The sequence below is a fragment of the Schistocerca nitens genome, chromosome 7 (genome assembly GCF_023898315.1).
Source record: "Schistocerca nitens isolate TAMUIC-IGC-003100 chromosome 7, iqSchNite1.1, whole genome shotgun sequence".
NCBI lineage: Eukaryota > Metazoa > Arthropoda > Insecta > Orthoptera > Acrididae > Schistocerca > Schistocerca nitens.
Window position 1 is genome coordinate 17158206 of NC_064620.1, and position 15663 is coordinate 17173868.

The following is a 15663-nucleotide window of genomic DNA, read 5'->3' on the forward strand; positions in this document are numbered from 1 at the left end:
CAGAGGAAAAAAAGTGCCAAAGCAAGAGCCAAGGGAAAAAAACCTCTGCGAAAGTTAGGTCGGGCGGCAAGAGCAGTAGCGGTTGTCGTGCTGCCTGCGATAGGTTGTGCAAGGATAGGCTTCGCGACCATCCATTTATATAGGGTAGAGGACGTTTCGTATAGCTTCGGAAATGTGTTACTGGTGTGCCAAAGCAGTGTAACTCATTAGAAGGGGAGCGACTACAACAAATTCCGAGGCACAGTCACTGTGAACAGTGAGTGAGCCCACGACGCGGCTGGGAGAGATCTAGAGTGGGACGTGTGGCGGTGCCACAACAACTCACCTGCACGACCTCGGTGCCGGGGGCGGCGTTCTCGACGACGGAGGCGTAGTAGGAGGCGTTGTGGAAGCGCAGGCTGGGCGGCTCTGCGGCGGCGGCGGCGGCGGCGCCGTGGGCGTCGGCGACGCGCACCTCGACGAGCCCTGCGCTGGAGCGCGGCGGGTTGCCCTTGTCGCGCGCCAGCACGTGCAGCTGCAGCAGGCGGCCCGCGTCGCCCGCCAGGCTGTCGGCCGCCGTCACCACGCCCGTGTTGGGGTTCACGCGGAACTTGGCCGGCGGGGCGCCCGCGAACCTGCGCACCACACCACACTCTCACACTCACACACACTCCGCGGCCTGCTCCGTTCTACTCCTGCGCCACCTGCTTCGGTATACTGCACACATAAAACCTGTTTTGCGTCGGAATCTGTCCTTTCTTAAGCCTCTGTTACTTCATACCGGGGTACGACTTACACTAATGTATACTCTCAATTCTCAAAACAAACAGTAGTATAACATTTCCAGTGTTGCGGCACCTGTATGGGCACGTTTAGAAAACCAATAAATAAAAGTAGAAAAAGAAAAAAAAAGGAAATGCCTGCTCCGTGTCCACTGGATCTTCCGTGTACACAAAAGCGAACAGGAAAATATTCACTACATCGACGACACTAGGAAATCGCACTTCTTATTTAAACCCAGACATCAACTACTTATCTGTTTGTTTCATCCTCATCAACAAAAGCACGACACTGTGTGCGTACAAAAACAATGCTGCGACCAACGCAACTTATATGGTTTCATCCGTAACAAAAACATTCCTTAAGAACTACGGATATCCTTGAGAAGCACAACCGTGACAAAGCTATTGTACCTGTCGCGCGATATATATTAGACAGGCGAATGCCCTCACACTTGATATGGAAGGTAATAATCCCACTTCCTAAAAAAAAGGCGCTCATAGGGGTGAATATGATTAATGAGTTATGGTTGCAAAGTACTGATAAGAATTGTTTACAGGAGGTTGGAAAAGCTCGTGGAAGCTGACCTCAGGGAAGGTTTCGTTCCGGAGAAATGTAGGAACATCCGAGGCAATGCTGGCCCTAAGATTTACCTTAGAACATAGGTCAGAGAAAGGCAAACTAGCGTTCATAGCATTTATAGACCCAGAGAAAGCTTTTGACAATGTCGACTGCCATAAATTCTTTGAAATTCTGAAGGCAGCAGAAGTATAATACAGGGAGCGAGAGGTTATTTATAAATTGTACAGAAAGAAGAAGGCATGAAAAGGATGTAGTAGTTGAGAAGGTAGTGAGACAGGCATGTAGCCTGCCCTCGATGTTGTTCAGTCTGCACACTGATCAGCGAAAAATTTGGAGAAAGAATTATATTTCAGGTAAAAGAAATAAAAATTTGAGCTTTGCCGATGGCATTGTAATTCTGTCAAAGATAGAAAAGGATTAGAAGAATAGTTGAACGGTACGGAGAGTGTCTTAAGAGGACGATATTAAAAGAAAAAAAGGCGAAACAAGGTTAACGAAATGTAGTCGAATTAAATTGGGCGATGCTGAGAGAATTAGGATAGAACGTGAGATAATAAATGTAGTAGATGATTGTTGCTATTTGGGTAGTAACGTAACCTAGTTCTGCAAGTTTCTCGTGTTCATGAAGTGGAATAGGACGTAAGGAAAAATATAGGCACCGACAAAATCCCAGATTCAAATAGGTTGACTGCTGTACTTTCGTATCTACTGTACAACGCGGCTGTGCAGTGCAATTCGGTTCTGCAGGTTTCTCACAACCGTGCAGTCTGATGAGACGTAAAGCAGCATGTGGACAGTGATGGTCCCAAAATCAAGCAGGCTGTAGGTAATACTTTTTGTATCAACAGTACGAAGTTGTACAGTCGGAGATGATTCTGCACACTCCTCACAACAACACAGTCCAACGGTAGGCAGGAGGAAATACTGACAGTTGGCTCTCCACGCAGTGTACCAGTGCACAGTACGCGGTACGTACCCGAAGACGACCTCTCCGTTGGCTCCGGCGTCGGCGTCCTCGGCGGTGAGGCGCACCACGACGTGCCCCGGCTGGGTGTAGGCGGGCACGACGGCCGTGAAGGGGTGGCTGGTGAAGGCGGGCGCGTTGTCGTTGACGTCGCCCACCGACACCGTCACGGGCACGCGCGTCGAGCGCGCGTCGTAGCGGCCGCCGTCGGTGGCCACCACTTGGAAGCTGTACGAGCGCTGCCGCTCGTAGTCGAACAACCTGCGGCACCCCACAAGCACGCGACTCACTCTCTGTCCGCCGCTCTCGTCTCCACTGCTGCCTGCCGAGCCACTGTGCAGAAGTGGCGAAAACAGCTGGCGGCTGCCCACTCGCGACAGAGCTTCGCAGCTGAGTAGTTGTAACGTAACACGGATTTCAAGCTCTCTTGTATATCATTTATTTTAGGAAGGGCAAGCATTAAAATACGATTAATAAAGTAGTGATACTATGTTCATAGCATTTATAGGCTCAGAGAAAGCTTTTGACAATGTCGACTGCCATACATTCTTTGAAATTCTGAAGGCAGCAGAAGTATAATACAGGGAGCCAGAGGTTATTTTTAAATTTTACAGAAACAAGAAGGCATGAAAAGGATGTAGTAGCTGAGAAGGTAGTGAGACAAGGATGCAGCCTGCCCTCGATGTTATTGAGTCTATACACAGTCCCCTAGTAGGTAGTACGAATTCATTCAGAGTGGAAGTACGTGTGTGACGCTGTTCAGAAGATACGAGAACAGTTACCGAACGAATAAAGGGGCGCTCTGCTAGGAACGTAAAAGGTCAGAATAGCCGATATGCAAGTGCAGTAGAGACTTTGAAGGAATTCAAATGTGAATCTCTGAAAGACGGGCGACATAGTGCTCGGGAGATCCTTTGCGATAAATTTAGAGAATCGAAAAATGGCTCTGACCACGACGGGACTCAATTGCTGTGGTCATCAGTCCCCTAGAACTTAGAACTACTTAAACCTAACTAACCTAAGGACATCACACACATCCATGCCCGAGGCAGGATTCGAACCTCCGACCGTAGCAGCAGCGCTGCTCCGGACTGGAGCGCCTAGAACCGCACGGCCACCGCGGCCGGCTTAGAGAATCGGTATTCGATGAAAATCATTTACCAATTCTGCTATTTCCGTCTTAGGAATGGCGAGAGTGAAAGGGATTAGAGAGCATATCGAGGCATACAGATTCTCATACCTCAGTATACGAATGGAGTAAGATGCAAATCGCTAACGTTCGTATTAATTACCCTCCACCCGCCCTGTGTATTGACTTGCAGAGTATATAAAGAGGACGAAGGAAACAAGAGTTCAGCAAGTGCTCTCGTCTGATTACAAAGACACATGCGTTACTTCAGGTTCAGTATCATACAGCCAAGTGATGCCCGAGCTATAAATAGAAAACACCTGACATTGGGGACTGTTTCGTTACTTAGTCTGAGCTGTCTTCGCTGGGAGGAAGTACAATAATCGCGCATAATACACGTTTTCTTTATGGGATGAGGTATTGGGGCCGGTGTAGAACAGCTAAATGCAGTCGATCAATTAGTTTATACGATTTTCAAATGTCCGATTCCAATGTGTCCGCCCCCCCCCCCCCCCCCCCACCTCTCTCTCTCCCTCAGTGTGGAAGAACCGACTTCAGTGGGAAGTATCGGCTCCAAGGTGCGGCATTCTGACAACAGCTGCAAGAGCCGTGAGTTGACCCCAGTGCCCCTCCGTATCACATCTAAACAAAGCCGTTTGGCAGAAAATGATACGGAGAGCGGTCAGCATCGCCTGATCCTCTTACAGTGAAATGTACTCAAAGGTTAGGCCAATTAGTTCAAAATGAGAGGCTGCTAAATAAAGCAGTAGTGGAAGGTCGGACAGTGTCGGGGCAGCGGACTGTATCTGATAACAGCTCTAGTGCCGCTGTAGTGAGAATTGTGGAGGAACGCGACTTAGCATCAAAACAAGTGTGCGTGTCATCTACTTCTAATGAGTTTTCCGGTGCACGAACTTAACAGTGGAATGTTGCGTTTTGTTTGCGGGTAAGTAATATTATAATTTTATTGCGTTTTTACATCCAATAGCTATTATTCTCGATATTGTAGGTTGTGACAATGTAATAACAAGTTATAACAATGGTGATGTTAAACCACACAGAGGTGCAATCAGGTTGTATCGGACAAAGCAGTTTCGGGCTGTACCGGACGAAACACATATAACAAAAAAATTAATTTTTGCTTTCTTAACCTTTAAGAAGCAGATATGGAGAAGTCACGACATAAATGGAATGAAAATAACATGAAGGAAGTAGTAGAAAAAGTCAATGGTTCAAATGGCTCTGAGCACTATGGGACTCAACTGCTGAGGTCATTAGTCCCCTAGAACTTAGAACTAGTTAAACCTAACTAACCTAAGGACATCACAAATATCCATGCCCGAGGCAGGATTCGAACCTGCGACCGTAGCGGTCTTGCGGTTCCAGACTGCAGCGCCTTTAACCGCACGGCCACTTCGGCCGGCAGAAAAAGTCAGATTTCTCCAAATAACAATCGGGGGAGCGGGTGAGAAATACACTGTTCCAAGAAATACTTTATAGTATCCTAGCTTGTGAGAACATCCACTACAGGAAAGAACGTCTTACGACCAATGCAGCCTCGAAAAAGACTCGATTAATCGCATATTTTTGAGGGTTGGCCTCATGACAATTGCGCCCAAACACATCTGAACAGTCTTAATTATCCGTGTTACAAATGTTTAACTAAAGGCTACAGTTATATTTCGATTTATGCCTATTCTGTTCAAAACTAATTTAATAACTTCATTATGAATTTCGCTTATTTTTTCCAACTTCCCCCTACGTGGAAACTTAGTACTAACACATATAACTTGTACTTACTTTAATATTTAATTTACTTACTTCATTATCAGTAGTTATTTACGGTCCAATTAAAACTTTTCCTAAAAAGAACGACTTCTTACGTATAACAATTTCATGTACGATACAGCCCACCAAACATTTTAATGACCAAAATGCAACGGATGAAAAAAATACAGAAACACCAAACGGCATGTATTCTTGCGACACAGAGTTTTATAATTCTAACAAGAATGAGAAGAATGTTGAAATACTATCTTCAGAAAAAATTATAATTATTTCTACCCGATCTATTACTCACAAAAAAATAACGAAAATTCGCCGAAAGTGAGTCTAGTTGCTCAATGGCACCGCTGCTACGTAACAAAACAACAAGTAAAAAAGACAACTAGACCCTATATAAATAAATGAAAATAAGGAAAACAGCTGGTGGAGTAAGGTGTTTGAGGGTTAATGTTCACAGACGAACGTAAACATATTTCAGAGCAGGGAGTGGTAGAATTTTTCCTATTTTCTCATCCGACGAAGCGGCTGTATTTTAAGGAAAGGCAAGAAAGTATAGGATAGAACGTTGACTCAAATCTTGTTTCGCGAGTTTCACGGGACATCCACGAACCGAGTCACAACGGTAGCGGAAACAGCACACTGCGAGGAGTCGTCAGTGAGAAGTGCGCTCAGTACCTTTAATCGCAGGCCCCCTCTCGGCCACCGGCAGCAGAGAGCGAGCGTCCGCGAGTGCTGTGAGGAGAGAGCGGCGGGCGGAATGCGCTCGCGCCCGCCAGCTGAGCCGAGCCGGGGTGACAGCGGCGGCGCGCCGGGCGCTGCACTGCACTGGCCTGGCCGGGACGTTTACGAGCGCCGGTCTGCGCGCCGCTCGTAAATTTCGCGGCGCGAGGAAGTGATTCACTGCCGACCGCAACCCGGCACGCATTTACGCAGGAGGATGCGCCGTCTTAACTCGCGACTGCTTTACTTTTTCCCTTGTCAGGCATCTTTCGCTCGGCGGCGCGAAGCTAACGCGCCGCAATGATAATAAAATCAATGTAGCGCACAGCGGCAGACAACCTAGCGCCGGTGCTGCAACCGAAGAGGAGAAGCGCGATTCGCTTCAGTTGCCCTCCCCCTCTATCCAGTGCATCCTGAGGAGGGGATGAAGACGGCACCCATTCGTCAGGAAACTACGACGATTACGACAGTACAAGTGTCGGTCAAGGTGTGTTAGGTTACGTATCTTCTCAGGACTGGTCCCGTGTGCTAGTCCCGTTCACTGTTGTGTTCGCCAGGGACAGTTCTACATCTACATCGACAGCTACATCCGTACTCCGCAAGCCACCTGACGGTGTGTGGCGGAGGGTACCTTGAGTACCTCTATCGGTTCTCCCTTCTATTCCAGTCTCGTATTGTTCGTGGAAAGAAGGATTGTCGGTATGCCTCTGTGTGGGCTCTAATCTCTCTGATTTTACCCTCATGGTCTCTTCGCCAGATATAAGTAGGAGGCAGCAATATAGTGCTTGACTTCTCGGTGAAGGTACGTTCTCGAAACTTCAAGAAACGTCCGTACCGAGCTACTGGGCGTTTCTCCTGCAAAGTCTTCCACTGGAGTTTATCTGTCATCTCCGTAGTGCTTTCGCGATTACTAAATGATCCTGTAACGAAGCGCGCTGATCTCCGTTAGATCTTCTCTATCTCTTCTATCAACTCTATCTGGTACGCATCCCACTCTGCTGAGCAATATTCAAGCAGTGGGCGAACAAGTGTACAGTAACCTACTTCCTTTGTTTTCAGATTGCATTTCCTTAAGATTCTTCCAATGAATCTCAGTCTGGCATCTGCTTTACCGACGATCAACTTTGTATGATCATTCCATTTTAAATCACTCCTAATGCCTACTCCCAGATAATTTATGGAATTAACTGCTTCCAGTTGCTGACCTGCTATATTGTAGGTAAATGATAAAGGATCTTTCTTTCTATGTATTCGTAGCACATTACATTTGTCTACATTGAAATGCAATTGCCATTCCCTGCACCATACGTCAATTCGTTGCAGATGCTCCTGCATTTCAGTACAATTTTCCATTGTTACAACCTCTCGATATACCACAGTATCATCCGCAAAAAGCCTACATGGACTTCCGATGTTATCCACATGGTCATTTATATATATTGTGAATAGCAACGGTCCTACGACACTCCCCTGCGGCACACCTGAAATCACTCTTACTTCGGAAGACTTCTCTCCATTGAGAATGACATGCTGCGTTCTGTTATCTAGGAACTCTTCAATCCAATCACACAATTGGTCTGATAGTCCATATGCTCTTACTTTGTTCATTAAAAGTTGCAGGGGAAGAGGAATTTTGTTCGACCATAAGATGACGGGCCAAGTTGTTCTAATGCTCCTAAATGGCTGCTGGCGTAGCCGACTAGGCCTCTTTCGAATAATTTTCCCGTGACGTCTGGTGTTTCCAACATCCTTTGCTGGGAAACTTCTTACATTCATGGCAGGAAGCACAGTCTTACAGAATCGCTATAAATGAGAGCAGGAAACGACCAACTGAAGTTCTTCAACTCCGCTCCGTCCGCAGCTCGTGGTCTTGCGGTAGCGTTCTCGCTTCCCGCGCAAGGTGTCCCGCGTTCGATTCCCGGCGGCGTCATGGAATTTCCCTGCCTTGAGATGACTGTGTGTTATTGTGTCGTATCCTCCTCCTCCTCATCATCATCATCATTCACATTAAGGTCGGAGGAAGGCAATGGCAAACCACTTCCCCTAGGATCTTGTCTAGTATGGCGGTGCGGGCCTCCCGCATCGTCCCCTACGCTCCTCGGAGTATGGGACCTGAACACTATTCCGCTCCCGTTCCTGACTGCCTGAAGACCTCAAAGTTTTCATTTTGTGGGGCGGTTTGGAGCTCGCGAAATCAAGTAGTCGGCCAGCAGACCTCTCGAGGTGGAGGATCGTGTCTTCAGAAGTCGAGAGTAGGTGATCTTTCGCGATCAGACAAGAGATTTGTTGAAGTTCAGAAAATGGAGAGATTGCGTAAGTGCCTTCCCGTACGCGGGCGTGATTCCTAGTCGAACCGTTGCGCCTTCCTACGGGAGGGTTGGCGGCCAGCGGGTGTGCCCTCTGCGGTGGAGGTGTGTTTTCGTAATCGAATTCAGAAGTCGGGAGAAGGTGGTTCTTCGTGATCGGCAGAGTTATTTCTGGTAGCACGGAAGACAGAGATTCTAAAAGTGCTTTCCCACGCGCTGGCGTATATTTCGGGTGGAGCCACTCCGGTTTCCTAGGCGACTGTTGGCGTTCAGCGAGTGGGCACACGCTCAGTGGGCATACAAAGGAAATTAGGGTGTGGAGCCGAGTAGTTAACCGGTCGGCGACGTTTAGTTAACCGGTCGGCGGTGTTTACTGAACGATGTGGACTTCGCGAGGTTTTCACTGAAGCCACTAAATAATATTCATTCCCATGGAAATTTGATTGCAGTGTTTTTGTGTGTCTCTTGACCTACTGTTTTTGTACTATATTTCTGTTTTGTTGTTGCGAATATTACAGGCTGCAGTTGCTAGTAGGCATCAAGTAGTCGGATATCGGAATCTTTCTGTAAGTGGTTGGGATGCTAAACGCTCTTTAATTGCTGACTGGATACTGAGTTTAACCGTGCCCTGCGGTGGAAAGCGAGGCTGGCGATCCTTATTTCGACTGATTTCATACGCCTGTAGCAGTGCGGAGCACTAATCCGGCTCCGTCCATAAACGTTTACGATCAGACTGCGGAGAAGTTCGTCAGGTAATTTGTATCGCGCGCCGAAGGTCGCCAAGAGTGTAAACTCTGCCCGTGGCCGCAAAGATGAATTTGCGCGGCGCAACGGAAGCCACGAGACAGGAAAGAGAGGAAAAGTCTCTGATGTATTACTTCATAGCTTCCTTAGGTTTGCAAGCATCTTTTTTTATAACTGAAGTGACCATTCTCTCTGTCTTACCCACTGAGTTAAGGGTGAAACAGAAATAACTGCTACATTCTGAAGAACTCATGAAATAAAACGAAATATGAAACGACTGATAAGATTGGCATCTAGCTGTTTTTAAAAATTCGTGACTTTTGCTGAAGGTGTTCCCTAAGGATACATTCTCTCGAGAGACAACTATGGTATGGAAAAGCTAAATTTTTCTTTATATCGATGGCCCTAGAATTGGACTCTGCGCCGTACTAGCTTTAAAAAGGTACGAGATTTTAGTGCGGTCTACGTGTGTAAGACAAGCAGCAGATTTTTTTATTGTTGTTATTTCTAGACTCACGGTACTGGAGCGCGAATCAAAGAATTATTGACGAAACAAGAACCTAAAATATGAATATCGAGCGTTACTTTGTCAAACAAGTAGCATGGAGGATGTGAGAAATGTGTCGTAGTCATCTAAAGCTCCAAGTTCATTCTTCGGTGTATGGTAAGTTCGCAGCTTTTGGTACTCGGTGCTCGAATCAGAATTTTGAAGTACTGCTACCTCCCTTTACCTCTCCTCCTTTACGCAAGCCTTCTTCTTTGAAATTAGACTTAATCTCAAATAAAGCAAACTGGGCCAACTGTCGCACAGTACTAGCTCCATAACAAGGATCGACGCAACTCCGCGATCTTTGCGTTCCGTGATTATATGTAAACAGTTCGGCTTGCTGAGCTTTTTAAGTTGGAAAATAGTAACTGAGCCTTTATAGTCTCTTAGGATGTCTGAAGAGTCATATGAAGTTGGCACCCGATGTTCTTCTGTTTGATAAATGTTCTGGAGCTAGTGTGTGGTCATGATAGTCTTGGTAGATATGCTATAGTTCTACATTCACTGTACAAAATTTGAATAATTCCGCAGAATTCAGAGAAAAAATTATCGTCACAATTTTGAATAGCTCCAGAAGAGTTCTACATAAAACCGTAAGTAAATAGGATGCTGCTATCACCGATGACGTAAAATTCTTCCAAGCGGAGGAGACGTTTCAGTTCTGGTAGAGTGTGCATTTTTATGGATATTATGGTTCAGTTACACTTGAGCGGCAACTGCAGAGGAGAACTGACTGAACGAACATAATCATATAGTTCAATCGAGCGTATGTTTCTCAGCGGCGTGTTCTTTGTTATCCGATTGTTACGTACTTCTTGCCTTAAGGGCATGTCATCCAAATATTCGCCTTTTCTTTTAATAGAGTTTCATGATGTTCTTCTGTTTGATAAATGTTCTGGAGCTAGTGTGTGGTCATGATAGTCTTGCAAAGCTGAAAATAAGTTTTCGCTGCCTGTGATAAATAAATTAAAAGAGCACCGCGAATTCCGGTCACAAAATCTCCGCAGTACTTCAGATTCTAGAACGCTACACACTGAAAATAGTACGTTACCGTGACCATTAAAAACGCTGCAAAATGTACCTCTGCTACAATATTATTTTGAATGGTTAATTTAAATTAGACAGATGGCCAACCAGTTGGGAGTCGGGCAGTTCTCCTACCTGAGGGCAAAGTTTTCCGAGTTCAGAAGTGGTTTCTTTTTTTTTTTTTTTTTTTTTTTTGTATGTAATTTGAGTCTGTCATTACTGCACAATAAACGTCATTAGGTTTTCTATAGAACTGCTGGGGGGGATTCAGAAATATGATCATAATTTTTATTCGCAAATAAATTTTATACAAGATTAAAAAATCTTCCCGAGTACTGTTGTTTTCTTCGCGAGATTATGCAGAACTATCCAAAATTTGTACAGTGAACTCTAGAACCACAGGATGTCCATCAAAATCTCCGAACAACAGGTATATTTTTCAAAAGTCATGTGCGTAGTTCACCAAAGTTGTCTCGAGCCTTAGGATATGGACAGTAAGGCACAGAAAGATGCCTTAGGCAACGGTCTAACCTCCACATAATAAGACTCACCAATAGTGCAAAAAAATGGCTCTGAGCACTATGGGACTCAACATCTTAGGTCATAAGTCCCCTAGAACTTAGAACTACTTAAACCTAACTAACCTAACACACACCCATGCCCGAGGCAGGATTCGAACCTGCGACCGTAGCAGTCCCGCGGTTCCGGACTGCAGCGCCAGAACCGCACGGCCACCGCGGCCGGCTCACCAATAGTGCAATTACGGACTGTGAGAACACTGTAAGATTAAAGAAGAAAAACTAACCACTGTCTTACAGGTGACGAGTGCCATTGTTCGACGCACTGTCGTCGTAGTAGCGCGATATAATACATCTCGCTCGCATCGACGGTGGCTGCGCGTCAGGGATACTGCGGAATCCGGCGTGTCCCCGATAGTTTCGAGTACTCGCCGGCCCCACACACAACTGACTGCGCCGATGTCAGATAACGTTTCAAGGTGGAGGCAAACGAGTCAGTAGGAAAATGGCATTCTGGCGCGGTGTGTCTGCGATGTTAGACAGCGGCGCATCGGCGATGCAGCGATTATGCTGATAAAACAAGCGATGGGGCGGCCGGCCGGCCGGTTAATGGTGGCACTCGGCCGCCGGCCGCCGTCTCGCGAGTCGCGCGCGTAAAAAGAGCAGCGGCAGGGGCCAAGTGTGACGCCGCCTAACAAGTGTCTGCCGTATTGAGGGGGGGGGGGGGCTTTCGGCTGAGTAACGAGCCGCAGGCGGGGCGGGGTGGGGGAGGCGAACTCTGACCCCAGCCGCCAGCGGCTCCGCGAGATGGCGGGCCGCGATGGCGGGGCAGCGGGGGCAGCGGCGGCGGAGGCAGATAGGACGCGAGATAGCCGCTTGTCAGCGCCCGGACGCCGCCTGTCCGTCAAGGCGCGCCGTGGGCCGCATACGTGCGGCCGCTCCGAGCCGCCGGCAAAAACTGTTTACTCTAGTTGGAAGTGGCGCTGGCGCTGGCGCAGTCGGCCCGACTGAATCGGATTAAGAGAGAGAGAGACGCGACCGAGCGCTCGCTGCGGCTACCGGTCGGCCGCCGGCAGGCGGTTTTGACGCCCGCCTGTGGCGTACCGGCGTCCGAGCGGGCTGTCGCCGCACCTGCCAGCCGCCGGTGCTGGGAAAGCGCGCCGGGCTCGGCGTGACGGCGACTCAGGTGGCTCGGCAGTGACGTGGCAGGCAGGCAGGGAGGCGGTGCGTGGCGTCTCGTCGACGGAGATGTTACTCGTGGCGGCAGACTGACTCGGCTCCAGGAGCTGGGCGTGGCCAGGCCGGCCGAACCGCGCTAGCGTTTGTACGATGTAAGTGATGCAACAAGGGGTGCCTATCAGACACGAGTGTGATCCATTCTGCTGCAGTTAATTCTGTCAAAGTGATCTGTCCGTTTTGTACTACATCCCTCCGATTTCTCGAGACTACATGAATGGTGATAGAAACTCGGAGTAAATTTTACCAACGTCCCTTGTTCAGAACCTCCGTGACAACGATCAGCAATTATTAAGAAAATACCCTCCTTCGCAACACAACTAGCGCTCTGTTCTCTGGGAGTTGCGAGTGCTACCGACAGCGGATCTCAGATTTATTTCATACTTCTGATTATGCAGAAGGCTTTCCGTACCTTTCCCGACAAGTGGCTTCTGCCGATACTGCGTGCCTAAGGTGCACCGTCTCAGTTGTACGACTGGTTTCGTGACCTCTGGCAAGAAAGTTCACTATTCGTAGTACCTGTCTTAAAATCATCCAATAAAGCAGGAGTGATATCTGGCATTCCCCAAGGAGCTGAAAAAGGGCCTTTGTTGTTTCTAATCTATATAAATGATTTAAGAGACAATCTCAGCAGCCGTCTTATGCTCTTTGCCGACGATGCTGCAATTTATCACCTACTAAAGACATCAGAAGATCGCAAAATGTGTGGTGCAAAAAATGGCAACTGATTCTAAATAAAATGTGAGGTCATCCGCGTGTGTACCAAAAGGAATCTATTAAATTTCGGTTACACGATAAATCACACAAATCTGAAGGCTGTCGATTCAACTAAATACCAAGGAATAACAATTAGGAACAGCTTAAATCGTGTAGATAATGACATGGGAAAGGCGAACCGAAGACTGCGTTTTATTGGCAGAACGCAGAAGAAGCAGAAAATCCACTACGCTTGTGCATTATCTGCTAGATTATTCCAGCTCGGTATGGATCTTTACCAAATACGGTTGACGCAGGTAATCGAAAAAGTTGAAAAAAGGGCAGCTCACTTCGTATTATTGATAAATAGGAGAGAGGGTGGCACGGACGTGACACGCGAGTTGGGGCGGCCATCATTAAAACAGGGGCTATTTTCGTTACTGCATGATCTTTTCACGAAATTTCAATCACAAATTTTCTCCACCGAATGGGAAAATATTTTGTTGGTGCCCACTAAATAGGGAGAAATGGCAGTTATAATGTAATGACAGGAATCAGAGCTCGCACGGAACGATCTAAGTGTTGCGTTTTTCCCGCGCGCTCTGTTACAGAGTGGAACGGTAGAGAGATAACTTGGAAGTGGTTCGATGAACCCTCTGGTGAGAACTTAATTATTAATTACAGAGTAGCGATGTAGATGTGTCATGAGAGGGCATCCGAGCGAGCAAGCTACCTAGCTGCACCTGGAAGACCACTGCCAGCAACCAAATGAACCGGCGACTTACAACTAGCGAGTTACAATGCTACACCACTTCTTATCACTTCTGCTTCTTGTTCTACTTTTCCAATACAGTCACACTCTTACGTAATTCTCCGAACTGCTTTATGTATCACACATCGAACAATGCCCGATTTAAACGTTTAGCTGATGTGCATGAAGGGCATCATTGACAGGTATAAATTAGAGCAAAGTGTACCATATTGTTTCTTAGCGGTGTATGTTAGGAGCTGTCCAACCTTTAGATATCCACACCAAATCAAAGTCGTTCGGCAAGCACCAGGTAACAAGGGAATTGCATAATACGGAGCTAGGCTGCAGTAGCTGTGGTCTTGAGTTCGACTCTTCATACACAACACAGCCGCCGGTTTGCAATCTAGTTCGTGAATATGTTGAGAAACAGATTCTAAAACGCTATGAAACTATCTGTTTGTGAAACCGAAAAGAAGCTGTACAAGGGGCACTAACCTAGGTCTACTGTCCACTGGCTGCCTAAAACTGCAAGCGCGACTGAAATAGGAGAAGAGAATTAATTTCCAGTGATGTGTTTGTTCCTTATCTGAAAGAGCGACAAAATGCCAGCAGAGCTGGCGGTTATGTTGACACGGGGTACTGTAGCCGTGAGGCAGAAAGGGCTCTGCAGGGATCACGGAAACCCCATCTCTCGCCTTCGTGAGGCAAGCTCCCGGCAGACGCGACACAAAAGGAGGATGCGCGCCTCTGAATGACGCCGGTGTAAAAGTAAAATGAGCGCCTAATTGTTCATTGTCAATATGCAGCCGGCGTACAATGAGCATTGTCCGAGGGCGCGCCCGCCGCCCACGCCACCAGCAACAGGGGAGCGACCCCTTGCTTCCTCCTGCCATCTTCCTGCCGGGGTGTCCGCGGTCTGACGGAAGGAGTCACGTCCTTCTGGCTGTCCTAAAAGCAGAGTGGCTTCCGTCTTGCGGTCGTCCTTTACAGGGCGAGTTCTAAGCGATGTACGTACAGCAGGTCTATGTATGTCTCGCGATACATAATGTAAAGGGACGTTAGGGAAGTCGACAGTGTAGATCGAGATGTGGTTACATGGCGAGCCATACCAGACTGCCAGCGTAGGTCGTTGCTGTGCAGAATGGGGAAGCAGACCTACACAGGACACCAGTGGCAGCCTCTGCAGTGTATGGTAGAGTTTCTCAGTCACTGAACAGCTCCAGCTCCAGCTCCGGCTAGTGCAGGAGTCAGCCCGTCGGTAGCAGGGAAGCGTTTCATTGTACACGCGACACAGCCGAACACTTCCTGCAAGAGGGGTGAGTCGCGCGTGGGGTACATTCGGACATCTGCAGCCATCTGCATAGAGGAAACCCGAGATCTGTTTTAAATGGTAGCGAGTCGAAGTGCTCTGTTACTGAAAAATTCTGCGAACATCCACACGAGTTACCAAGCTGCAATGCTTGAGAAATAAATGGCTTTCCCCAAAGCTTCCTTCAGAACGGAACCTGTCCGTTGCAGTAAACTGGACTGATAAATTATACGGCGCATCTGTAGTAATTGGTTCCACCATCAATTAAATTTAAGCAAAGTGCTTTTTTAATAATGTAGATCAAAGAAAATATTTGTCCTTTTCACGTGCTTGAACTTATAAAGTTAAGAGCTGCTGGATTATTCCATATGGCAGATTGTAACGAGTTGTTGTAAACATGAGAAATTGTCAGATGGCTCCGCCGGTAAGTATCAGGCTATAATTCCAGAAGTCGGAGGTTGAATTCTAAGAAGGAATTTTCCCGCCACCTAACACTTCTCTGGTCTCTGGCAATGATACGAGTAAGTGCGTGCGTGAATGATGCCTAGCTGCCGACTCCACGTTGTAATGTATGTCGACTGTACCGTATTT

General features: G+C 47.4%; 1 protein-coding gene across 1 annotated transcript in view; it reads right to left on the reverse strand.

The window, feature by feature from the left end:
* The window catches only part of LOC126195212 (protein dachsous), a 317104-nt gene that overhangs the window by 66300 nt on the left and 235141 nt on the right, over window positions 1-15663 (reverse strand). The window contains exons 17-18 of the mRNA XM_049933731.1: window positions 2318-2566; window positions 326-614 (exon numbers count right to left, since the gene is read on the reverse strand). Coding sequence (XP_049789688.1) covers window positions 326-614; window positions 2318-2566 — 538 coding nt within the window. The remainder of the gene's footprint in view (window positions 1-325; window positions 615-2317; window positions 2567-15663) is intronic.